Source organism: Bison bison, unplaced genomic scaffold (assembly GCF_000754665.1).
Source record: "Bison bison bison isolate TAMUID 2011002044 unplaced genomic scaffold, Bison_UMD1.0 scf7180017863702, whole genome shotgun sequence".
NCBI classification, from domain to species: domain Eukaryota; kingdom Metazoa; phylum Chordata; class Mammalia; order Artiodactyla; family Bovidae; genus Bison; species Bison bison.
The window spans coordinates 1,438,974-1,465,947 of NW_011494274.1; the positions used below are offsets into that span (position 1 = coordinate 1,438,974).

At 38.3% G+C, this 26,974-nt stretch overlaps 1 protein-coding gene across 1 annotated transcript in view; it reads right to left on the minus strand.

Moving 5' to 3' along the window:
* Window positions 1-26,974, minus strand: part of LOC104983958 (von Willebrand factor A domain-containing protein 8-like) — a 186,721-nt gene that overhangs the window by 123,083 nt on the left and 36,664 nt on the right. Inside the window, exons 4-8 of the mRNA XM_010833524.1 lie at window positions 26,770-26,905; window positions 22,059-22,178; window positions 19,195-19,400; window positions 17,256-17,407; window positions 929-1,037 (exon numbers count right to left, since the gene is read on the minus strand). Of these exons, the coding sequence (XP_010831826.1) occupies window positions 929-1,037; window positions 17,256-17,407; window positions 19,195-19,400; window positions 22,059-22,178; window positions 26,770-26,905 (723 nt within the window). The remainder of the gene's footprint in view (window positions 1-928; window positions 1,038-17,255; window positions 17,408-19,194; window positions 19,401-22,058; window positions 22,179-26,769; window positions 26,906-26,974) is intronic.

Genomic DNA, 26,974 nt, shown 5'->3' on the forward strand with positions numbered 1-26,974 from the left:
GAGTCTATGCTCTACTACAAGGGCTGACAAACCGTAGCTCATAGGTCAAGTCTGATCCACTCCCTGATTGTGTCGATAAAATTTTACTAGGACACGGTGTCACTCATTTGTTAATGTATTGCCTGAGGCTGCTTTTGTGCTACCAGGGCAAAGCTGAGTAGCTGTGACAGAATCTGTATGGCCACCATGCCTAAAATATTTACTCGTGTGTGTGTGTGTGTGTGTGTGTGTGTGTGTGTGTATGTGTGTGTGTGCAGTTGCTCAGTCGTGTTCGATTCTTTGCAAGCTTATGGACTGTAGCCAGTCAGGCTCCTCTGTCCTTGGAATTTTCCAGGCAAGAATACTGGAGTGCATTGCCATTTCCTGCTGTAGGGGGTCTTCCTGATGCAGGGATCAAACCCCGGTCTCTAATGTCTTCTGCATTGGTAGGTGGGTTCTTAACCACTGAGCCACCACTATTCAGCCCCTTACAGGAAAAGTTTGCTAGTCCAGTCTTATTGTGCAGAAGCAAAACCCTAATCCTGAAACCAAAAGTCCAGCGGTGGCCCCTTGACTTCTATCCCTCTTGTCCTTTCTATTGATTTTATAAGCAGCTAATTCCCCACAGTCAAACCTAGCAGGATTGCTACTGCAACTAGTGATTGATATTTCTTTGCCTTTTTTCTTGAAAACAAACATAATGGAGTAACTGTCCTGCCTGACTTTCCTAAAATACAGATTAGCTCTTAGGAATTCTACCAATCATTAGCAATTACCTATATCATGACCCTCAGAGGCCAGACTCACTTGAGAATCACAGAAGAAGCTAAATCTATTCTGAAATAACATCAGAATAAGTCATTTCTAAGATTGAATAAATTTTCCACCAGGGAAGATACTGAAAAACAGATAACATTCAATATTCTAATGAAGAAATAATGATATCAACCTTAACGTCTATATGATGAGTTTCTGCTGGACACAGCAGTTTTTGCATTCCATTTCTTGACTGACCAATTGTCCAGTAGCCCATGAAGGTCTGCTCCGGCAGAGGCAACCTGTCAAAGATTAATTTGAAGAGTAAACATTTCTCCTTGTTTCCAAGTCACAGGAAAAAATAAGAACCGTGCATTGAAAGTGTTTAGTCGCTTAGTCGTGTCCAGCTCTTTGTGACCCTGTGGACTGTAGCCTGCCAGACTCCTCTGTCCATGGAATTCTCCAAGCCAGAGTACTGGGGTGGGTTGCCATGTATTACTGATCACATGAATAAATTTGAAGAATACTTTACTTCAAAGTGAGTTCTACTTCTTTTTATTAAAAGATAGTCTTTAATAGGATGTTTAAAATATACTTGAAAAAGAAAAGAATTCACATTTCAGAAACTCAGAAGGTTTCTGAAACTCAGTAGAATGCCCTACTTTGTTTTTACCATAATGACAAATATAATTAACGTTTAAGAACTTTTTCCTGAATTGGTAAATACTTAGTAATTTAACATCTAAATTCCTATTAGAGTAATAGAAAGGACTTAGGGAAAAAATGGAGCAATCCATCAGTTTTTTTCATTCTATTCTCTTAAATTTGAAATCAAATAATAAGTAGTATAGAATACTACTGGGATTCCCAGGTGGCTCAGTGGTAAAGAATCTAGCTGTCAATGTAGGAGATGTGAGTTCGATCCCTGGGTCAGGAAGATTCCCTGGAGAAGGAAATGGCAAACCACTCCACCACTCTTGCCTGGGAAATCCCATGGACAGAGGAGCCTGGTGGGCCCCAGACCACAGCATCACAAAGAGTCAGACACGACTCAGGGACTAAACACTACCACCAGAATTCTACAGGTCACTTGTTTGTAAGTTGTACAGGGCAAATTTCATAGGATCTACTTTAGCATTTTAATCTTTTTTTTTTTTTTACTTTGAACTGACATAAAATACCTATAGAAACATTCACCCAAATGTGTCACTTACTCCTGAGCACACCTATGTGTCCAGCACTCAAGCATCACCAACACTCAGAAACTCCCTTGGACTATTTCAGTCATTACCCCTACCATGGGAGCTACTATGCTGACTTCTAATGGAATTATTCTATGTTTAGATTCCATTTTATCTAAAGCTACTTTTAAATACAATAACTTGCAAAAACAAATATGGCAATGCTAAAGGACAAAACCACAGATAATTTTTTTCAGGATAAAGCCTTTACTTTTTAATCATACTAAATTTTTTGGAATCTTTACAAAAGAAACCATTGTCATTTAATTCATTATGAATTTCTTATTCCATGGTAAGTGAAGGCCAAAAATGATTCAGAGTTAAAAGTTCTTCAAAAATAATGCATAATATGACTAAAAATTGAAATGAATGCTTGAAATAAGCTTCATGATCATTAAAACAGTACATACTGATATTTAGAAAATCACTTTATTTTCAGTAAAAGAGTAAGTCTGACAAAATATCTCCACATACTTAATAAGACCATGGAAGGCTTAGATTTTTTTTGCATAGACTAGTGAAACCAAGTATTCTGGTGGAATATGATTTTTGTCCTTTGAAATGCTAATGTTCAACATCACAGGAAGGAAATCTAAAAGAAATTTACATTGAAATTCTTCTAAATCTTAACATAAATTAATCAAAAGGACATATATGCTTTGTATCTATCATTTAAAATACATTTTAAGTACATGGACAATTATCCTGACTGGTCATTACTTATTTCCCTGTTTTTTTTTGTTTTGTTTTTTACCACTAATGAGGTGGAAGAGTCACTGAGTTAGGGGATTTACTATAACTGTTCTCTCTTATGGTAATAAAACACATTCCCATGTCAAAAGGAAAGACTTTTGTAGACTAGAATCTCTCTCTGCTTGTTTAGGGAATGAACAGTATTCACTGCCTTCAGCAGTTCACCAAAGGGGAATTAGATCTCTAAAAACAGAGCAGAAAACAAAGGAAGGAGATACACCCAATTTCTTTCCAATGTAGATTTAGTGGGTTCTAAGTGCCTGGAGAATCCCAGGGACGGGGGAGCCTGGCGGGCTGCCGTCTATGGGGTCACACAGAGTCGGACACGACTAAAGCGACTTAGCAGCAGCAGCAGTGCTAATTCTTTTACTAACTAGCTCTGCAGACGTGTGAAAGAAAGCTTAGATAATTTCTCTGAGTGTTAATTTCTTCCTTTGTAAGATGAAGGCAATAATCTGTAAGATTCTGGTTTCTTCTAAGGACTGGGGGAGTCTCCGGTGACCATTTTAGAGAGTGGAGTGAAACATGAGTGATAGATCTTACATAGCCTTTGGTTCTGGAGTGAATATAAATAATCAGAATAAAATCACCTACACCTATCAATAGAAGGGGCTTCCCTGGTGGCTCAGCTGCTAAGGAACCCACCTACCAATGCAGGAGACACAACAGACACGGGTTTGATCCCTGGGTTGGGAAGATCCCCTGGAGAAGGAAATGGCAACCCATTCCAGTATTCTTGCCTGGAAAATTTCATGGACAGAGGAGCCTGGTGGGCTACAGTCCATGGGGTCGCAAAGATGTGCCAGGCCACATCAGTAGAACAGGTGCCTGGTAGACAAAATTGCTTTTTTAAAGCTGATAAAAAGGAGCTCTACGTCCACCCCAAATCGCCTCTTTGAAGACAACAGAAACAGTTACACATCTGGGAATCTAATCAGAGGTGGAGCATAGCTTAATAAAAATTATGGTCAGTTGATAGGTTGAAATAAAGCCTAAAAAACTGGTCTAATATATCCTTTAATAATCTCACAAAATATCATACAGATGCTTAAAACAAAATAAAACCAAAACCTTCATCCATTTGGGGAAAAAATAACTTTACTAGACCTCCAATTTTTACTGACAACCCCCAGGGAATATTCATGAAAGCTGCTTTGAACTTGCCAACTCACTCTAAGTAATGGTCATGGAAATTACAGACTGTCTGCTTCCATTTAAAAATAGCACTAGCTGTTTGGTTGGCAGAGTATGGGAAGGACCTTCAGGTACCCCATATAGAATCTGTTTTGAAATCACATAACAAGATGCTATTAGCGTTAACAACTGCAACTGAAAGTCACATATGCAGGGTGTTCTGAAGTTACCCAATCAAACTGATTCTATCTGCCTTTTGGTAATACCGGGAGGTGTTTCTAGACTTCCTGTGGGCTCTAAGGTGGCCAAATGAGGTAAACCAAAGCCCCTCATTTATTTTCCACTACTAAGTTTTCCCAATACATTGTGGGAAAATTTGACGGTTATTAACTCTCTCCCCTTCAATAAGTTACTGCATGCATGCTAAGTCGCTTCAGTCATGTCTGACTCTTTGTGACCCCATGGACTACAGTCCGCCAGGCTCCTCTGTCTATGGAATTCTCCAGGCAAGAATACTGGAGTGGGTAGCCATTTTCTTCTTCAGGGGATCTTCCTGACCCGGGGATGGAAGCCGGGTCTCCCACATTGCGGGCAGATTCTTTACCATCTGAGCCACCAGGGAAGTCCAGTTGGGGGCAAGGGGAATTATAATTGAATGCATGAACAAGCTTTGGAATTTGAAATATATTTAACATTAATTTAAGGGTAACTCTAAACTAATAATCAGTTAGCAAATGGCCCTATACCATTACTGAAATCTGTCATCCATCTCCAACCAGACTTAAGTTGTTATATCTGATTTGATTGAAACAACTATAGTATTTTCCATAGTTTTAAGATCCTGTTACTTCTATTGTTTAACTTTGTTAAAGTCCTACCTGGAATGATATCTGGGTTTGATTTTAAGGGAGAAGACAATGAACTTAAGACTCATAAATAGTACTACTTTTTATCTTCAGTGTCATTCATGAATTTATGTTTTTTAAAACACTGAAGCATTTCAACTCATATGTTGTGATGTTTCTTAATCCCTTGTGGAAGTATTAATAAAGATCTGGAAGTAAAAGTTTTAACTAAAAAAGAAAAGGTGACTTTCAAAATTATGACTCAGGTCAAATTGCAGCACTTAGGCAAATTACAGAAAGAAAAAAAAAGTTTTTTAAGTATGCATACATTTCATAACATGATGCATATGGGCACCAAAGTCGAGTTAGAGGGTCTGAATGACATACAAAAGATTTGTCTAAGATTGTTTCCATAAAGAGGTGAGCTGGGGTTTTAACGAGTATGTTCTGGCAAATTTCTGCCTTCTCTGAACATTTGCCAAAACTATTTCTGGAGTATGAAAGAAACACATGAAAAAGATTTGGATCTTTCTAAGGGCATTATGCAATTGGAAGTTGTTGACATACCTATTATCAACAATTCCTAAAACATTTCCTTACCACAAGAACTACTAATTTTCATGGGAATAATGGAACCCTTCAGGGTAGTTCCACCAACTCTCAACAATTCACCAATTATTACCATCTTTGAGAAGAAAAAGAACAACTCCAATTTTATAGGGCCTAATGTTTTAAATCTAACCTGTGGCAAAAAGTAAGTTGGACTATCCAATTGAGTTTACTGGAACCTTTAACAGAATAACCCTGACAAATATTTCCACCTTTGATTCTGACCCATCCTCTCACTCTTCAGCCAGCATATGCCTTGGTGAAGTGAAGTGAAAGTCGCTCAGTTGTGTCCGACTCTTTGAGACCCCATGGACTATATAGTCCATGGAATTCTCCAGGCCAGAATATTGGAGCATATGCCGTAGTTACTGCGATTTGCTACTTGCTGTTCTTCCACATACTCTGCATCTTCATGCGTCCATGAGGTTTTTACTTCAGCCCAGAACTCCTTTCTGCTATTGCCTCTTTGATGAAATCTTTCTCATTCTTAAAGCCCAATTCAAATGTCACTCCCTCTTGCATCCTTCTCCCACATTTCTTTCTGGGCAAAATGAATCTCTTGCTCTTCTGGGTTTCCAAGGAAATTTGTACATATGGAACTCTTAGAAACCCGTAGAATAGAGTTCTGTAGTATCTGCAGTTTTCAAATTTAAGGCCTGATAGAGAGTGTGGTCAGAAGTGAATCTATGAAGTCCCTTGCAAATATTTATCCTTTCTAAAATAAAAAGTCAACACTCTACATAATGAAAACAGAAACTCCACCTTAAATACTTTAAACTACTAATAATGGGTACTACTGCCCCTGGTGATTCTCCCTTGTTTGCAAGAAACTTCTGAATTTTCCTTCCCTCAGTCTTGCATGTTGCTGGGAAATAAATTTTGCTTTGCTGCAAATGATGTGTACATGAGCATTACATGTGTTTTTCCTTTCATTGTCTGGCTCTGCATTTAGACATTATGGTTTTCACTTTACAACTTAGATTTGTTCACCTCTGCCACTGAGATCCTGCTGTGGTCACAGAAATGAGAAGTCATTTGGATGCATGAGATGAAAAGAAGACTTGGGGAAACTTGTCTTTCTTGGCTAACACTTCTCAGACAGCTCCCCCATATCCAGGTTGACACTGTGCAGAGTCAGCGCTGCTGCCCAAGGTCACTCCATGCTAAAGCAGATGTGGTCACCAAGCTCCACACATCTCTTTCTTCCTCTTCACTGAAGTTGTGAGACTACAGGTCTGGGGCTTGGGTTTCCTTTCCCTCAACTCTCTTCAAATTTCACTGCAAAAACTTCTTTTTTTCCTGCCATCTGCTTTACCAACCACATCTTAGTATTTTTGAATCTTAAACTCTTTCCTTGTCTAGTTATTCACATCAACAATGACTGGGGCTGAAACTCTCTCAGTTGGAAATTTTCCCAGAAAACAAACAAAAAACCCCCAAACTACTATTATTTCCCACAAGAAGGACTCATAGGACGAGAAACCCGACTGTGAATGCAGCACTTTGAATATAACATTGCATAATAAGCTTGAGAGTTTACATGTTTTCTCAAGATTGCTAATTCATTGAAAGTAAGGCTTACATCCTACTCGCTTGAATCTCTGCCACTTAGAATTCATCAGTTCTGCTATGGAAACCTCTCATCCCATGCCCCTCTTTTTTTATCCCCAATGCCACAGCGTAAGCTCTCATGGTTCATCACTGGAATCACTGCAGTTGCTTCCCAATACGCAGGTCTTCCTGCTTTCAGTTTCTTATCTTTAGAAAACTTAGAGGGGTCTTTCTAATTTATGAATCAGACCATGTTACTCTCTGGCTTCAAATTCTTCTACGGTTCCCTCAACTCTCCTCTTTCAGTCTCATCATGCAGCATGCCCTGTAAAACTGTCTCTGCTTGAAGCTCTTTCTTCTCCTTTATTAGCCAGGAGAACACCTATTCATCCTGCAAAGATTTAGCCTGGTGACTGTCCTTGAATCTCCCCCTGGGGCAGAAGGCAGCAACCCTACCTCTTTGCTCGCTCTTGTCAGAACACAAGGCACTCTCTACCTGAGTGCTTCCCCGATTATTATGGTCTCCTTGAAAGCAGATTCTGAGCCTTCTTCTTCTTTAGATTTTTGACTCCTCATTTAGTGTTTACCATGTAAATGTTCAATGGGTGTGTTTGTTTAGTCACTCAATTCTGTCTGACTCTCTGGGGCCCATGGACTGTAGCCCGCCAGGCTCCTCCATCCATGGAATTTTCCAGGCAAGAATACTGGAGCAGGTTTGCCATTTCCTATTCCAGGGGATCTTCCTGACCCAGGGATCGAACTGGAGTCTCTTGTGTCTCCTGTACTGGCAGTCCATGGGGTTGCAAAGAATTGGACACGACTGAGTGACCAACATTTTCACTTTTCAAATGTTCAATCGTGTTTGCTAAATGAATGAATGCGTGCATGTTGCATGCTAAGTCGCTTTAGTCGGGTCTGGCTTTTTGCCACTCTATGGACTGCAGTCCACCAGTCTCCTCTGTCCATGTGATTCTCCAGGCAAGAATACTGGAGTGGGTGGCCAGGTCCTCCTCCAGGGGGTCTTCCCGATGACATCTCCTTCAGCTCCTCCACTGCAGGTGGATTTGTTACTGCTGAGCCACCAGAGAAGCCCAAATGAATGAATGCTCGGTTACATTACAAGTGCCAACAGCTTCACCTACTTGTTTCTCATCTTGATGGCAAGTTGCAAACTACCACAGCAGATCATCCTCACTGAATCTTGACTACCTGACTCTCAACAAAGAATGAAAGTATGTTTGAAAGAGTTACCAATTGGTTGGGATTCAGGATTTCTACCCAGCCAGGTGACAGAGATCATTTACAAATGCCTAAAGGATCAATTGAGTGAACTCCGGGAGATGGTGATGGACAGGGAGGCCTCGCGTGCTGCGATTCATGAGGTTGCAAAGAGTCAGATACGACTGAGCGACTGACCTGAACTGAACTGAAAGGATCAAGGATAATTCTGTGAGACTGTCAACGATGAGTATTGAAGAAGATTCATAGATCTTGACAATTCCTATGTAGACTGGTTATATTTTTAAATTTTTCTGTGCACCCCCATAAAGGAAGTGAAAGCAAGTTTTAATAAAATGACTGTGAAGCTACTTCAAAATATACCAAGAGAATAAGGGCAAGGACTGTGAAACTATAAAACCCAATACCACTCTTCTGCTTATAATAGTTCTGAGATGTCATTGTTTATTCACTTGCTAAGTCATGTTCAATCTTTGTGACCCCTGCAGCAACTGCAGTGCTCCAGGCTTCCCTTATCTCCTGGAGTCTGCTCACACTCCTGTCCACTGAGTCAGTGATGCCATCCAACCATCTCATCTCAGATGTCATTATGTAAATCTTATTGTTTTTGAAAATTAAAGAGCTATTTTACAAAGTGAAAGTAAATCATCACAAAGAGCAGAACTGTTTACCTTAGAACTTCGTGATCAATACAATGAACTCATTTGTAAAAACTAACTCTTTAATAGGACAATTACAGCATATAATAGTTTGGAAAATGGAAAGGGAAGCACAAAACATTGAGTCTTTTAATTTCATGGGATAAATAGTAAACTGATAATCACTCTTACAGTCAAAAATAAACCTAATGAAATTGCTCTAGAGAGAACCCTGGTTGGGGATGATGTTCTTTTTGATGTCTCCTGATATTTGGGGCTTCTCTGGTGGCTCAGACAGTAAAGAATCTTCCTGTAATGCAGGAGACTTGGGTTTGATCCTTGGGTCAGGAAGATCCGCTGGAGAAGGGAATGGCAACCCACCCCAGTATTCTTGCCTGGAGAATTCCATGGACGGGGGTCTGGTGGGCTACAGTCCATGGGGCTGCAAAGAGTCAGACAAGACTGAGCGACTAACACTTTCAGTACTTGGAAGACCCCATAGTTAGTCTTGGTCAGAGAAGAAGCAGCCACATTGACATTTCAGTTACACAGGATAAGTCTTTATGTGGAAGAAGATAGATACAGGTGTTAGGTAGTTAGAATAGGAAACAGGAGTCCAGAATGGCGGTGGCTAAAAGACAAGGAAGAGAAAAGCCCGTGGAAATAGAACAAAGGAAGGTCCGAGGACCGGAGTGAGGAGTCAGGTAGAACAAACAACACTCCTGGCTAGCCCAATTTACATAGGGCAGGCCCAGCGGGAGAAAAAGCATATAAAAAGAGGAGCCAAAGGGCTGGGGGTCTCTTTCTCTCCCACGCGCTGGGGCACTCTTCTCTTCGCATTCTTGGGTCGACATGCCCTCATGCCTCGAAGATGGATTTTCCTGCTAGTTTCTAAATAAAATAGAGCTGCAACATGGAGCTGTAACACTGATTTGTCTAAGAGCTATAACACGGTCCATTCAAGACCTGAGAGCTGTAACACGGTCTGTCCAAGACCTGAGAGCTGTGACGCTCTGAGGGCTTTAATGTCCGTCACTCCAAATCTTTGTTGTGACGAGACAGAACCGAGAAGCATACACTCGTGTGACACAGGTATATGTCTTCATTGAGACAGATACCCTTTTAAAAGACATTCAATATAGATGAAGCTGTTCTGTCTGAAATATGTACACCAGGCACTGCTCTAAAGAGAAAGATCAATACGAAACGTGATCCTGTAACACACACTACAGTGAGATATCAACATCTCTTACAACAAACAGGAAAACAGCCTCAGCTACCTTCATTGGGAGTTCTATGAAAACATGCGGTGAGACTGGCTGATAAAGTAGTGAATGGTTGCGGATATAAGGGAAAAGAGTGACTACTTGCTCAGCTTTCCAATTCAACTAGGGGCAGTGAACCACAGAATCTATGAGCTTGAGGGACATTAAAGGTTATTTAATCCAGTATTTCAAGTTTGGATCCCTTGAGTACCTCCCCAACCAGGTTTGTCCAGATCTGTCTGAGGCCGGTCTACAGAAAGTACACCTTACCTTTCCCCTGGGTAATCCACTCCACCTGTGAACACAGGCGCTGTTGGCCTGGAGATGGAAGCCAAGTCTCTTTAATTTGTAATGACTTAGAAGTGATGCACATATACAGAGTGATTGATAATTATTTGGCTAAAGCTAACTAGATTATTCGGAGAAGGCAATGGCATCCCACTCCAGTACTCTTGCCTGGAAAATCCCATGGACGGAGGAGCCTGGTGGACTGCAGTCCATGGGGTCACTAAGAGTCGGACGTGATTGAGCGACTTCACTTTCACTTTCCACTTTCATCCCTTGGAGAAGGAAATGGCAACCCACTCCAGTGTTCTTGCCTGGAGAATCCCAGGGACCGGGGAGCCTGGTAGGCTGCCCTCTATGGGGTCACACAGAGTCAGACACGACTGAAGCAACTTAGCAGCAGCAGCAGCAACTAGATTATTAAGTGTGATTTTGAGGATGGTAGTGTTAAGTAAAGGATTCTACATAGAATAAACTTAAGTTGCTTTAGTTGTGATTCTTTGCAATCTCATGAACTGTAACCCTCCAGCCCATCTGTCCATGGAGATTCTCCAGGAAAGAATATTGGAGTGGGTTGCCATGCTCTCCTCCAGGGGATCTTCCCGACCCATGGATCAAACCTGAATCTCCTGTGGCTCTGCACTGGCAGGCAGATTCTTTTACTGCTGAGCCTCCGGGGAAGCCCCTACCAATGCATAAACTTACTTGTATTATGTTGAGCTGCTACAGACATGCCTGCTTAACTGGGTTTCTCATTTGTCATTGGTAAGGGCGTCACTGTCACACCCTCAGGCAGGCACTGCAGGGCAGTGTAAGCTCTGCTGTACCGGTGACCGTGGTCCCAAGAAACAGTGATTTCAGAATAAATCTTTAACTTTTTTATTTTATTTAAATAAGAAAACAAATGGGAAAATTCCAGGGCCCAGAGAGTCTGGAGACATTTGAAAAATAAACTATAGGAAGTAATACACGTTAGGACAGAAAGTAAGGCTTTCGTTTTCCTTCCCAGAGCCTCTCTCAAAGGCAGCTACTATCAACAGCTACCACAGTGTTTTTAAATTATTGAAAATGGAACCTATTAAATAAATTTAATAAAAAGTATTGGCTAATATCATCTTAGACTGAGTTAATTCCAATTACCTTATTTCACCTGAAAAAGTGAAGTTTAAAAGTTTTTAATAAAGCATTTGAAAGCAGAGAGAGAACAGAGACATCAACAGGACATCAGAGGAGTGATTTCAAGATTCCAATAGGGCTTCTTTACCAGCCATGGGACACTTTAGAAGTGCAGTCACACATAGCAGTCATTTTTAGATGTGCAGTCTGGCTAGCAACAGCATTTCTATGAGTCTGTAAAGCATAATGACATTTAAACATATGCATAAAGACACAAAGTGTTGGTATTAATGTGTTTATTCCTTACTTTTGTTGAAATGCCAGAGAAATGCCTAGCTTAAAGCAACTTATATGCTTTATGAATCTGTTCATTATGTTTAGAATAAATACTTTAAGTCTAAAAACTCAAGGATCAAGAAGGAAGGAGAAAAAAAGTGGGATTGTGAGATGAGTGTATACATGCTAGAATCTAATCTACTATAGATATATTTCTTTTCAACAAAGAAGATTGGGAATTAAGTGTTTTTAAAAGGATCTCCTTTCAGGGTCATGTCTCTTTTATTAAGAAGAAAAACTCAGGGGAAAAAAAACTGTAAAGAAATATTTCTCAGTTGAAATAACACATAGAACCCTAGGAAAAGATCTAGAAGGATTAAATAATAATTGTTTCTGGATGGTGGAATTATTAGTGTTTTAATTTTTCTTTTTGCTAATTTATTTTAAAAATAAATAGGACATCATTCTTCATTTAGTTGGTATACATCATAGAGAAATGCTACATATAAAAGCTTATACAACTGGCTTCAGAAATCAAGCAGCATTTTAAAAAGAAATCAATAGGGTTGGGGGCAAAGAGTGTGGATCAAGAAGAATCAGCATTTAAGTATTTTATAGTTAGGTGTGTCTCCTAGGGAAGACAGGAAGAGATTAAACACACCAAGTTAAATTCAGAGGGTGGAGATAATGTCTTTTTATATTTGATTTATGTAAAAATGACTACAATGTTTGAGAAGACTTAGTAAATTCCTTTTGTGTTCCAAATCAAGAAGAATGATGGCTAGTCTGCTTCTTCTGTATGGTAGTCAAATATAAGTTTTCTAGAGTTTTTATTTTTCTGAATGAATTACCTTGTGTTTTACTTCATGATCTTTCATTATTAAGAGAAAAAAAAAAAAAAAGAGGAAAGCTTAACTGGGGATGAAGAGGTCTTTAAAATGATTTTTGTTGTGCCAAAAGTCTATATCAACTTGCTTTTCAACATTGTGAAATATGGCTAAATCCCCCAAATCTAAGTCTATCACAGCTCTCTGAAGCATACGTATATTACATGTATGACATTATGGTCAATGATTTCCAAGTTGATTATCTAAAGTTCTAAGGTGCTTTTAAACCAAAACTATTGGTGATTTTCAGTATGCAAAAATAATTCTGATTTAGAAACTGCCTACATGTGCATATGGATCTGCTTATATTCATCTTTAAAACTGGAATTAAAATTGTGCATATTACAGTTCTGCTCCTGATCAGATTTCTAACCTTAGGTAGGTGAGGTAACCTCTCTGTTCCTCAAATTCTTTATCTATAAAATGCAATGATAATATTACCCATATTAAGATGAAATATTGTATAAGTCTCTTGAAAATGAATGTACAGAAAAAAAGGACTTTTTCTCCCTTTAAAACAAATGTTTCCTGAGTATGTTATAGTTCACAACTTACTCTGAAACAGCTTTAAATTTGGAAGAGCTAATGTGCTAGCAGTATGTTTATTCTTGAATAATAATAATAATAATAATAAAAGCTTATCTGATGGTAAAACAAGCAAACTTTGCTTTGAAATGTAGATATATATCTACTATAGCAGATAATCAATATGCGTTTGGTTGGATGTTTGAATCTAATTATGTGAATTATGTGTGGGGCTTCCCAGGTGGCTCAAGTGGTAAAGAATCTGCCTGCCAATCCCAGAGACACTGGTCTGATCCCTGGTTTGGGAAGATCCCCTGGAGAAGGAAATGACAACCCACTCCAGTATTCTTGCCTGAGAAATCCCATGGACAGAGGAGCCTGGTGGGGTTGAAAAGAGTCAGACACTGACTAAGCATGCATGCATACATATGTGTGTGTATATGTGTGTGTATGTGTATTTTTTTCCCCAATAATGACATCTGAAACTCAAGAGCTCAGATTACTTTTTTAAGAGCTCGGAGTTTAAGCCAAATCCTCCTATTTCTGCCTAAATTACTCCCAGTGTGCTTATTATGGTCGTCACCTCTCTGACATATCCTTTCCCATGTATTAGAAACTTAAAAGGAAACAACAGAAAAACTTCAAGAAGTACTAGTACAAAGGGGCAAACGCAACATAGGGACCTAGGCAGCCAGTTCCGATCCCAATACTGAGATGTGGAATGTGTTTAGATTGGGAAAAAGAGCTGCATTATGGCTTAATCAAGCAAGCTAAAATAACTACCCAGTATGACAGCCTACAAGTACCAGTTTACAAGTTTAGTAAATAAGATAAATCATATTCATCTCCTAATATCACACTAGGCCTTTTAAAAATGTACAGAAAAGTATCACAACATTGTATAGGAATTATACTCCAATGGAAAAAAAAAAAAAAAAACTTTTACAGAGACCTATGAATGAGACAGGCACCATCTCACTGCATTCTTTAGGAGAATGAAAATGACAAGGTCTCAGGAATTTCACTGAAGAGCATCACCGAACAGCCACAGTACATTCTGATTTCAGTTGAGGAGGAAGGTAGCTGCAGAAGACTGTTTATACAGTATAAACAGTGGACCAGCATCAGCTCTGCCCCACGGGGAAGTCTCCCTCTTCAACAACATCTGTCTTACATCTCTTTTTACTTATACACTTACACTCATGGTCAGTTATTTTTTCATCACCATCTTGTGTGTGAATGTAACCATCTTACTCTGGGTTCAATGCAATTTTTTTCCTATTGAATAAAGATTGAATTAGAGAACAAGAAAATTAACAGGCTGTAGCAATAATTTTTCATTCAGGGCAAAAGGATATTAACAGCAATTAAAACATTTGGTTCTTCTTCCTTAGGGACAGAAATCTAATGTGAATCTTCTTCACTAATGCAGGATGTCCAGAGATGAACAGGAGCAGCCTCAAAGAACTGATTTAGCAAAAGGTCAGAGAAGTATGGGCTTCCCTGATGGCTCACTGGTAAAGAACCTGCCTGCTGATGCAGGATACACAGCTTTGACCCCTGGCCCGGGAAGATCCCTTGGTGAAGGAAAAGGTAACCCACTCTAGTATTCTTGCCTGGAAAACCCCATGGACAGAGGAGCCTGGCAGGCTACAGTCCATGGGATTGCAAAGAGTTGGACATGACTTAGCGACTGAACAAGAGCAGCAACCAACATCAATTAGTAAAGTATAAAGTTTAGCCAAAGGTCTAGAAAAGTCAAAGCAAATCATAAGACTGCATGGGGACAACTTTGAATTTTCAGAGGTCTGTGATTACTATTATCAGTGTGCTACTTGAGGAAAGAAAGTATAAGTATTACTTCTTTTTAATTTGTTTTTGTCTTTGCAGATGAGAGAAAATTAAGATTATATTAAAATGCAAAGGGTGTTAGAATAAGAAGAAACCTTATTAACCTTCTAAAGATGAAAATATACTGTGGTCTCACTAGAACAGTCTTATTCCACATCTTTTTTTACAGACTTATTATTAATAGTGCCCTTTCATTCTAAAAAGCATCTTGATTAGGTGATAAGTTATATGGTTACGCTACACTAAAATGCTCTCATTTTACAAACAGGGTAAAATCTGTTTCTTCACGTTTAACCCAGACATGCACGTTGAACATGTCACCAACTGCTGAATTCCCAGGACGTTGCTTTGTTCACCCTACCACGCTCCCCTCTCGAAGTACAAGGCTGATAATTCGATAGAAATAAGATGTGTGGAACCTGTGGATTTCACTAATAAAATAGCATCACTACCTTTGAGCTGTTCAAGTCATTGCAATTTACAGGTGATGAAAAGATGCTCTGAATGTGCAAACTGTAGTCCGCTATTATCTCCACTCCAAAGGAAAATTCACACTTCCCCCACATCTGCTATAAGTCTATTTTTAGCTACATGCAGTGGGTGGACAACCAGTTCTCTCCATGCTGGTCTCAGGCATGACCATTTGTTTCCAGGCTCAATGCACTTTTGCTTCCACTCATAAATAAGAATTTAAAAAAAGAGTTGGAATTAACACGCCATGGCAACAATGAACAAGCCATGGCAAGAATTTTTCAGTATAGAACTGGAAACAGTAATGCATAAGCTAAATCACTGTATCTGTCTTCCTTAGAAACTTAAATAGCCAACAGTTTTTCTTTTGATTGATCTTACCAACTAATACACATTTTAAATTTTATTTCAAGTTGTACAGAGTAGAAAAAAAGTTATTTTAAAATCACAAGCCTGGTTTCCATGAAGCTAAAACTGTATATAAATTTGTTAATGGTAAAACAAATTAAAAATCATCTTATTTCCAATTGAAACCCAAGATATAATTTATAAAAAGGGTGCAAAAAAACATGAGTACTAACAGAAGTTTGCACATTAAAGACATTTCTTGAACTCTCTAATGTAGGAGATACGTTATACCCATTAAATCACCAAACTAGTTTCAAAATGCCCATAAATATTCTAATCAATCAGTAAAACAGTATTCCACAGAAAAGTGTATATATTAGCAATGACATAATACCATTCTTATCAAAAAGAAAATTTACTTATTAATAATATAAACCAATTCACTGATAAATTTCTAACATAATTCCATCTAGCTCTTTTACCACTAAAGGGAAATATTTGTTTCTTTTTAAGAAATCTTTGAAGAAATTGTTAAAGCCTTAACAATTTATTTTTATTAGCATATATTCTAACAAGTTTTATAATAACTTCAAAGAATAAATACTGATAATGTAAGCACTTAGAATAAATATATGTAGCTGGACTAATCATTATATACAACAGTCTTTTCCTAAGGCAGAGAGTTCCTCCTATATGAGACCGAAGTTAAATAAAAAGCAATTTTTGTCCCTTGGGAATTTATGATAATGGATTTCCCTACAGACAAAGACAACATTAGATGCATTATCAATAAGTTATGCATATTTAAAACTGTTTTCTTGTGAATTTGCACTGACTTAATTATCCTACTAATAAACACTGTCAATTATCTTTCTGGTCAACAATATCATATTTGTTAAGATTCTTTGTTAAGTATATAGCCTATAATTACAAAATAAAGAGCAGGCAAGTAGCCCACATGAAATAAAACCCACTTATTTTCCCTGCCTCTTTCATCTGTCAGGCTAAAGTAAGTAATCCCTAGATTTCAAGTTAATATGATTATAAATTTAGAAAACTATAACAGAAAAATATATGGTGACAGAAATAAGAGCATCTTAACTAAATATATATTATCTCTTCATGTAGTTTGCATGTTTGTACAATGATTCCGTACTAGGTTAGGAAAAAATGAGAATCATAGGAATTCAACAAAAGGACAGAGACTGTTGAAGAAACAAATATTTCCCTTTATTTGATTACATTACATCTACTCATGGGACATTTGGAATAACTGAATTTCTCAATTTACAGACCTATAAATAATGCTATTTAACCGAAATCCAGCCAGCAAATAGCACCATATACTTGAAGAGCTTACTCAAGGAAAAGTAATTTCCACACCAGGTCAGTTTAGTAGAGTATAACAGTAGACTCAGAATGATCAGCATTTGAGAATCAGAACAGTTACACTCAAGAGTACTTTATCAAGAGTGATTTGCCTTACTCCTTCGCCAGCTGCACATTGGATGGTTTTGCTCCAACTGGTATTCCGTATTTGTGCAAAGTGTTAATCAAAATCTCCCTCATGTCGTTGTTGTAGGAATCAAAGTCAAACACGTTCCTAACCACACTGGAGAGACCTTCAGTGGGAAATTTCTGTATTAAAAAAAAAATCCCTTATTACCATGTGATAAAATATACAGTATTATAAAGATTTCCCAAACGGACAGAATAATGATCAAATAAACTTCATTAGACCTTTTCTTACTGGCCTTGTCAGATAAACAGATAGGAGGAATGCTTTTCTCTTTTAATGTTTGCCCTGATGACTTAATATTTTTCTTTTTCAATAAATTTCAGAATTTGAGGGGAAACAGTTCTTTCTCTCAAATGCTAAATCGGTACTCAAATCCTGGGGTTTGGTGACTTTCACCACTTTCTGAAATCTCCCACTTTTAAAATGAGTACTGAGCTTCCCTGGTGGCTCAGTTGTAAAGAATCTGCCTGCAATGTGGGAGACGCAAGTTTGATCCCTGGATCAAGAAGATCCCCTGGAGGAGGAAATGGCAACCCACTCCAGTATTCTTGCCTGGAGAATCCACATGGACAGAGGAGCCTGGCGGGCTACAGGCCATGGGGTCGCAGAAGAGTCGGACACGACTTAGCGACTAAACAACAACTGGATTGACCAAATTATAAAATGCTACTTAAATAGAGCAGAGTGTTGAATATCTATATGGAAATATTCAGAAAAGTCACAAGTCCAAGAGTAAATGAAAAAAAAAGGTAAAGGAATACAAAAAGAAAGGAAGAAGAAGGTAAAAAGTACAGAGAACAGAGATGCAGGCAAGCGCAGAGGGAAAGAAAACGAGGGTTACAGACAGCTGACTTCACACTGCTGGGGTCCTCTGGGTCATTCATCGCCTCTGTCTTGATTCTCTCTAGGTGCTGGAATCTCAGCTGGACTTGCCATGGTTTTACAGGCAGAACAAAGCTTTCTATTTTCCTGTCTAGGTTTTCAGGGGTCAAGAGTCATTAGGTTATGACTGTTCGCTTGGAAACCATCATTTGTTATAAAAGCAGAATTGACACAGGCTTTTTGTCTTCTTTTACCAAGGTGAAAAGTGAAAGTGAAAGTCGTTCAGTCGTGTCCGACTCACTGTGATCCCATGGACTATCAAGTCCATGGAATTCTCCAGGCCAGAATACCAGAGTGGGTAGCCTTTCCCTTCTCCAGGGGATCTTCTGAACCCAGAGATTGAACCCAGGTCTCCTGCATTGCAGGCGGATTCTTTACCAGCTGAGCCATAAGGGAAGCCCAAGAATACTGGAGTGGGTAGCCTATCCTTTCTCCAGTGGATCTTCCTGACCCAGGAATTGAACCAGGGTCTCCTGCACTGCAGGCAGATTCTTTACCAACTGAGCTATTAGGGAAGCCCTCCAAGATGACCTATGCATCGTGGATGGCTATAAGGAATTTCATTCTCTTGTCCACTTACTCTATCCAACAAAACCTTCTCACAGTATTTACAGGCATGTAATCAATACTATTAGTTTCCAGTCAGTTTTTTATCTTCAAGTCTTTCATTTTCAAAATGAAAATATTTTCACTCAGAGACTATATATGCTTGTTGTATAAAGTCAAATAGTAGTAAAGCTTCCCTTCTGTCTCACTCTCCTGTCTTCCCACACCCCTCAGAAAACCCCCACCAAATTTCCTAGTTCCTTGGTAATAGCCATGGCACAGAACCTTGTCAAAGTCAATCCAGAGATTAAACAGCAAATGTTCATTTGGATTACAGACATTTCATACTATATCACCTGAATCAGTATTAAAGAGAAATGGAAAGACTTGGTACAAATTAGGCAAAAAAAAAAAAAAAAAAAATCTAAAACAGACTGATGACTTCTTTTAAACTTTTACGTACAGGCAGGTGCCATACCTGCAAATGCTTGACTATGTTGACAACTTCTCTGGTAGAATAAGGGTAGTTAATAATACCCTGGTCAGCTAAATTCCTCAGCTCTCCAAAGGCAGCGACGAGCTTCTGAAGGATGGGCTCGGGCACATTTGGGCCGTACTGCCTGAGCATCCTGAGTTCCGAGTAGGGTTTGGGATTATCCACTGCATGGCAGCTAAAAATATCACCTATGAGGAATAAAAATAGATTCACACTCAGTATGCAACTAACCCCTTATAAGGACATAGCAAATACGAAATGATCAATTAAAGAGCCACGGGTTGCTCACCAAAGCACTTCTATTTTTAAAAGTGTAAAACTGCGTAGAAAGCCTGTCCAACAATAGGTATACAGAAAAAAGCAAATGACTAAAGCAAAAGGAAATGAGCCTGAGTGATGTGTGGTTTATTCTACATAGATTTATTTCTGTTAAAAATTATACGATACTTGGACATAATCTCACTAGTAGATATTTGAGTACAAAGAACAGAAAGAGAAGTCCCTGTGAGCTTCTGCTAATCCCACTCCTTCCCCTACAGGCACCCAGGGTTAACAGTTCAGTGTATTCATTTTTTCATATTTTTCATGTCAGTATTTAGTATTTATTTATTTTTAATTGATGGATGATTGCTTTATAATATTGGTCCTGCTAGTATTTTTAAATGCATATATATATATATATAAATAAATCACTGTCATGTCTGACTCTTAATGACCCCATGGACTGTAGACCGCCAGGCTCCTCTGTCCATGTGATTCTCCAGGCAAGAATACTGGAGTGGGTTGCCATGTCCTACTCCATTTTAAATGCATACATACAAACATATATAGTTTTGATAATTTAGTCTTTTTCCATTAATTGGAAAATACTCATGTGGTTCTGAGACTGCATTTTTAACTTTATAACACATGGTAAATATCTTCAGAAATTATATACACATATGCACGACTTTTTATGTATACTAAAAATGGGGAAATTAGTATTATCACTCTCTAAACAATTTACATCTTGTTCACATTGCTATAATATAGTTTATAAGTTGGTTTCAAAAAAGTAAATGTGCAGAGATAATATCAAAATAAAAATCAAGGAAAAGGAATTGGAAACAAAATATTTCACCCATAATTTAGACAACTGAGAATATATTAGAAAAATACAATCTATGCTCGAGAGAGAGAAATTTCTCAGATAAAAGTTCACATAATTCTGATTTATAATCCAAAGGACAGGGACCAAAGGAAGTTAGAGTAAATAGATTCGCATTATTCACTATGCTCATTTTAGAAAGCAAGGATATTTAGAACTTACTTGGACTCAGAAATGACTCAGATCATTCTTTTATTGTTATCATATATTCATGAAAGCAACTGAATAGAATGCAACCATGATAACTTCAAGCTTGTATCTCATAGGCTAAACTCATTCAAATACAAACATGAAAAACAGCTTTGGCCTTTTTTTGCTGAAAAGCAAATGCAACACTAATATAACGCTATAATTGACCCCTTATTTGTTCATTCATCGAATAATGATTAAATCCCTTCTATATGCCAAGTAATACTCTATGTACTTCATAGACCTCAGTGATCAAAAACACACAAACCCCTGTTCTCATGGAGTTCAGATTCTGGCGTATGGAGGAAATAAACAATAATTATCAATGTCAGAAACTGTATGTTTCAAGGAAAAAAGAAAAGTGCAGTATAGTACTTGAGAAACGGTGATGGTTGGGGACGCCAGACAGGCCGGCCTCCCTGAGAAGGTGACAACTAGGCAGACGCAGGTGTGTGGGGAAGGGCACGGCAGGTCCAACTACTGCAAAGACCCTGGGGCGAGCATGGCTGGCGTGTTCAGAGACGGGGCAGCGGGGCAGGGAGGCTGGAAGAGGGTAAGTGATGGGAGAGCAGCACAGAGCAGGGCAGAAGCAAGGCCAGTGAGGTTAGAGGATGCAGGAGTCTCACCTGAGGACATTCTATGCATGTCACGCATATTCGTGTGCACGCACCCCTCTTGCCTTTTATCTTCTATCAATTCACCTGGCAGGCTACTGCACAGACTGTTCTTACTGTTTCGCTTAATACATTTCTAGGACTCTTTTTGTCCTTTGGTGTCAGCACCGGTAAACTCATGCTCTGCCTTTTTTTAAGCAATTGCATGGTAATCTACTGAGTGGATATAATAGAACTTCTTCATTTAGTCCCATTGCGGTATACATTTGGGTTGTTTCCTTTTAGTTTTGCAACTATAAACAACGCTAGATTGCCTATCCTTGTACTTAAATTATTGCACAGGGAATTTCCTTGGATAAATTCCTTGATATGGAGTTGCCAGATCAAAAATCCTACTAGGAGACTGAGCCTGCTTCACATTGAATATGGAATGCCCAGTATTCAGAATTAGCTACTTGTCACAGAGAAGAGAAGTTCTTCTTGAAGGTTCCTGATGATTCAGTTTATCCCTGGACCTCTCCAATCAATGTGAATCAGTCTCCCCAGAGCTGGCCTCAAACTTTTCCATAGTTAGGGTGATGTGATGAAAAGCAAACACTAAAAACCCTTTCTGAATTTGTGTTCTACTCTAAGACTATCTATAGTCTTAGATATGAAGCCAAGTTCTAACACTTATTATCTGAGTGACCCTAGAAAAATAATCTCTCCGAATATCAGACATTCTTCTCCTCTAAAATGGGGATAAAAATACTCTCATAAAATAGTTGTGATGATGATAGCATGTGGGAGCATTTAGTCGGGAGCATTCAGTGACAGCCAATATAGCACTGTTACTAAGATGACATCATTATTGTTATTGTTATTGTTTTGGTTATTACTATAATTATTGTTTTTACCTAAGGTACCGAAGAAATCATTGCCTAGGAAAGGAAATCCAGGTCTGTTGGCCAGAACAATCATTCTAAAATCAGGATGAATCACTACAACATTTTCTCTTCCATTGACTAGTGCAGCATCTGAAAAAAAAATTTCAATTTATTCTTTATTGATACTCAGTAATTCTTAAGAGTATCAAGTTATAGCCTTTAAAATCACACAAGCAGTCATATAGTTTTATGACTATAGGGTTGTAAAACAACTCTAAGAAATCTGGTTGTAATAACTGGGTTGAAGAAAACAAAAACATCTTTGAGAAAGTTTGCTTAGAAGAGAATACTGATAAAATGCATACTAAATTATACAGGAACTTGCATTTTTATGTAAATTAAAGGCACATCTAAAAACCAAACTTGTCTAAATGTTGTCTTATGGTGCTTAAACTTGGCTTGAGATCCTATCATTCATTTAAAATACAAATAAGAATCTATAACAACGGACAAGCCAAAGGATACTCAAAGGATAATCTAAACATCCTTCAGTTTTTTTTTTTTTAATCAAATCAGCAACTGCATCCCTTTGCATAAAGCCTGTTATTTTGTAGCTAAGGATTAAGTCCTATTTAGATTACCCACCCTGAAAGGATTAACTACATAGGAGAAAGTCTTGAACATCAAGTCAATTCATTAGAGAAAAGTTGATTTATTTCCACTCGAGGGATTCTATCAAAGTTCTTAAAATATGTAATTTCAAGTTGACTGGAGCTGTCTTTGTGCAAATGTTTAAGGTACTAAAGGAAGTAAATATTATATACTACCGGCTGATGTACATTTAAGATTGAACTGCTAGTCCAAAGAAAAATTTAAGGTAGCAAAAACTTTATTATCGGTATTTTAAGACAGAACACCTGTCATTTGGGTTAATTTAAATCTTAGGCTTTAAGGCTGTTCATCTCTAAAAAATGATAGATGTGAAGTAAAGTTCAGTTCAGTCGCTCAGTCATGTCTCTTTGCGACCCCATGAATTGCAGTACGCCAGGCTTCCCTGTCCATCATCAACTGAGTCAGTGATGCCATCCAACCATCTCATCCTCTGTCGTCCCCTTCTCCTCCCTCCTTCAATCATTCTGAGCATCAGGGTCTTTTCAAATGAGTCAGTTCTTCGCATCAGGTAGCCAAAGTACTGGAGTTTCAGCTTCAACATCAGTCCTTCCAATGAATATTTAGGACTGATTTCCTTTAGGATGGACTGGTTGGATCTTCTTGCAGTCCAAGGGACTCTCAAGAGTCTTCTCCAACACCACAGTTCAAAAGCATCAGTTCTTCGGCGCTCAGCTTTCTTTATAGTCCAACTCTCACATCCATACATGAGTACTGGGAAATCCATAGCTTTGACTAGATGGAACTTTGTTGGCAAAGTAATGTCTTTGCTTTTCAATATGCTGTCTAGGTTGGTAAAAACTTTTCTCCCAAGGAGCAAGCTCCTTTTAATTTCATGGCTGCAGTCACCATCTGCAGTGATTTTCAGTTCCGTTCAGTTCAGTCGCTCAGTCGTGTCCGACTCTTTGAGACCCCATGAATCACAGCACGCCAGGCCTCCCTGTCCATCACCATCTCCTGGAGTTCACCCAAACTCATGTCCATCAAGTCGGTGACACCATCCAGCCATGTCATTTTCTGTCGTCCCCTTCTCCTCTTGCCCCCAATCCCTCCCAGCATCAGAATCTTTTCCAATGAGTCAACTCTTCACATGAGGTGGTCAAAGTACTGGAGTTTCAGCTTTAGCTGAACAAAGAACACCCAGGGCTGATATCCTTCAGAATGGACTGATTGGATCTCCTTGCAGTCCAAGGGACTCTCAAGAGTCTTCTCCAACACCACAGTGCCCCCCAAAATAAAGTTTGTCACTGTCTCCACTGTTTCTCTGTCTATTTGCCATGAAATGATGGGACCAGATGCCATGATGTTAGTTTTCTGAATGTTGAGCTTTAAGCCAACTTTTTCACTCTCCTCTTTTACTTTCATCAAGAGGCTCTTTATTTCTTCTTCGCTTTCTGCCATAAGGGTGGAGTCATCTGCATATCTGAGGTTATTGATATTTCTCCCAGCAATCTTGATGTGCTTCATCCAGACCAGCATTTCTCATGATGTACTCTGCATGTAAGTTAAATAAGCAGGGTGACAATATATAGCTTTGACGTACTCCTTTCCCGATTTGGAACCAGTCTGTTGTTCCATGTCCAGTTTTATGTTGCTTCCATGTTGTTTCATGTTCCATGTTGCTTCTTGACCTGCATACAGATTTCTCAAGAGGCAGGTCAGGTGGTCTGGTATGCCCATCTCTTTCAGAATTTTCCACAGTTTATTGTGATCCATACAGTCAAAGGCTTTGGCATAGTCAATAAAGCAGAAATAGATGTTTTTCTGGAACTCTCTTGGTTTTTCGATGATCCAACAGATATTGGCAATTTGATCTCTGGTTCCTCTGCCTTTTCTAAAACCAGCTTGAACATCTGGAAGTTCATGGTTCACATACTGATGAAGCCTGGCTTGGAAAATTTTGAGCATTACTTTACTAGCGTGTGAGATGAGTGCAATTGTATGGTAGTTTGAGCATTCTTTGACATTGCCTTTCTTTGGGATTGGAATGAAAACTGACCTTTTCCAGTCCTGTGGCCACTGCTGAGGTTTCCAGATTTGCTGGCATATTGAGTGCAGTACTTTCACAGCATCGTCTTTTAGGATCTGAAATAGCTCAACTGGAATTCCATCACCTCCACTAGCTTTGTTTGTAGTGATGCTTCCTAAGGCCCACTTGACTTCACATTCCAGGATGTCTGGCTCTAGGTGAGTGATCATACCATCGTGATTATCTGGGTCATGAAGATCTTTTCTGTATAGTTCTTCTGTGTATTCTTGCCACCTCTTTTTAATATCTTCTGCTTTTGTTAGGACCGTACCATTTCTGTCCTTTATTGAGCCCATCTTTGCATGAAAAGTTCCCTTTGTATCTTTAATTTTCTAAAAGAGATCCCTAGTCTTTCCCATTCTGTTGTTTTCCTCTATTTCTTTGCACTGATCACTGAGGAAGGCTTTCCCATCTCTCCTTGCTATTCTCTGGAACTCTGCATTCAAATGGGTACATCTTTCCTTTTCTCCTTTGTGTTTCGCTTCTCTTCTTTTCACAGATGCGAAGTACTTGGAGTTTTATTGAGGTGAGTCTGTAAGAAGTTACGCTCATACTTCTTTCTGAAAACAAAAAGTATCCTTTCAATGTGCCATATATTCATGTACTAATACCACCATTAGTTTTAACATTTGATCTCCATTTATTTTAGTAGTGGTAAATAACAAGGTATGTCATCACATGAAAAATTTAATTAGTTAACTAACATAAAAATGGCAATAAAACACGAAACTTTTAAAAAGTTAAGAAAATGAAAAACATGGGCATGGAAGTGATGCTTTCTGAAACTATGTTCAAAAGAGCTTCAGCTGCTCTTGTGTTTAAAATGTCATCTGCAATCAAATTTGAGTTTAAAAATTATGATGATGACTCCTTTGCTTGGAGATTGTCTCTGTTTAAGCACAAGTTTGTTCCAGTAGTTCTTTCTTGCTTTCTATTTCACTGTCCTTATGATGCCTCTAAAAAGGGCAGGCAGCATTCGATTTTCTAAAAGATGGTTATCAGGCTGTTTAATTCAAATTCTCAGTTTTTCCTATACTCATTGTGAAACTGCCGTCTCAGAATACTTTTATTAGTGCCAAGTTTCCTAGGTTGAGATGCAGCAGTCTTGCAATGACAATGTCCAAGAAGAAACCTCTGTGGAGACGGACTTGTACATTTTTATAGAGTCTTCTGTACATACCTTTTGAATATTGACGATTTCAGTCATTAGTCTCAATTTGTTTGGCTGCCTTGCTATTGACTATATTTCAGTGGCTAGTTAAAGATCTTCAAGTCTTTTCATGACACAAAAATTAAAAACTAGAAAATGTTCTCACATTGCACTAGACAAGTTTTTCCTATGGGTTAAACAGACTTATAAGATTTATCTATCTACCTTTCCCCTAACAACCACAAAAATAAAAAGAAGGTACTCCAAAGAGAGTAACTTCTTTCTGAGGCAAGTGTGTATTGTGTGTGTGTGTGTGTGTGTGTGTGTGGTGTGTGTGTGTATATAATATATATGTATACATGTGTGTATATAATATATATGTATACACACACACACAAACACATATATATATAACTGATATTAAATGCCCAGCGGTTTTTTTCTAATTATACTGAGCTAATAATAACACTGATTTTAACATTATAAGTAACAAAAACATGGTAGAGCTTTAAAAATTCCACATAATAATGAAAGAAAATAAATTGTACACAAATAATTGAGACATAAGTATCAGATCAGATCAGATCAGTCGCTCAGACATAAGTATAAAAGGGATTATATGTTTGTATTCTCAGAGTAGAAAAAATATGAAGCTGATTTGTCCTAAAGCTACTATTGAAATTTTCAAAGACACTCTCCGGCTACTAGGAAGTGAAACTGACGAAGCTAGATTCAGACATATTGACTTTTATTATTAATTATCAATACAGACAACCTGACTTAGACTGAATTTATGCTTGTTATTTGTAGATAAGCAGCCAGCTAAGTGTGTGATCCGATACAACAGATGTTAAAATTGCACATTGAAAGAAAAGTTGCTTTTTTATACTCACTTGCAACAATGCGTCGTCCATCTGCTAGAATCATTTCTCCATTTTCTACCAGAGTTTTTAAAATACAGGTGACATTTGTTGGAGCCTTGTCTGCCTCATCTACTACCAGAACATGACCCAATTTTACTGCTTTAACCTTTGAAGACAGAACATTTATTATAAACAAAACAAACAAACAAGAAAAGAAAGCAAACGTTTTAACAAT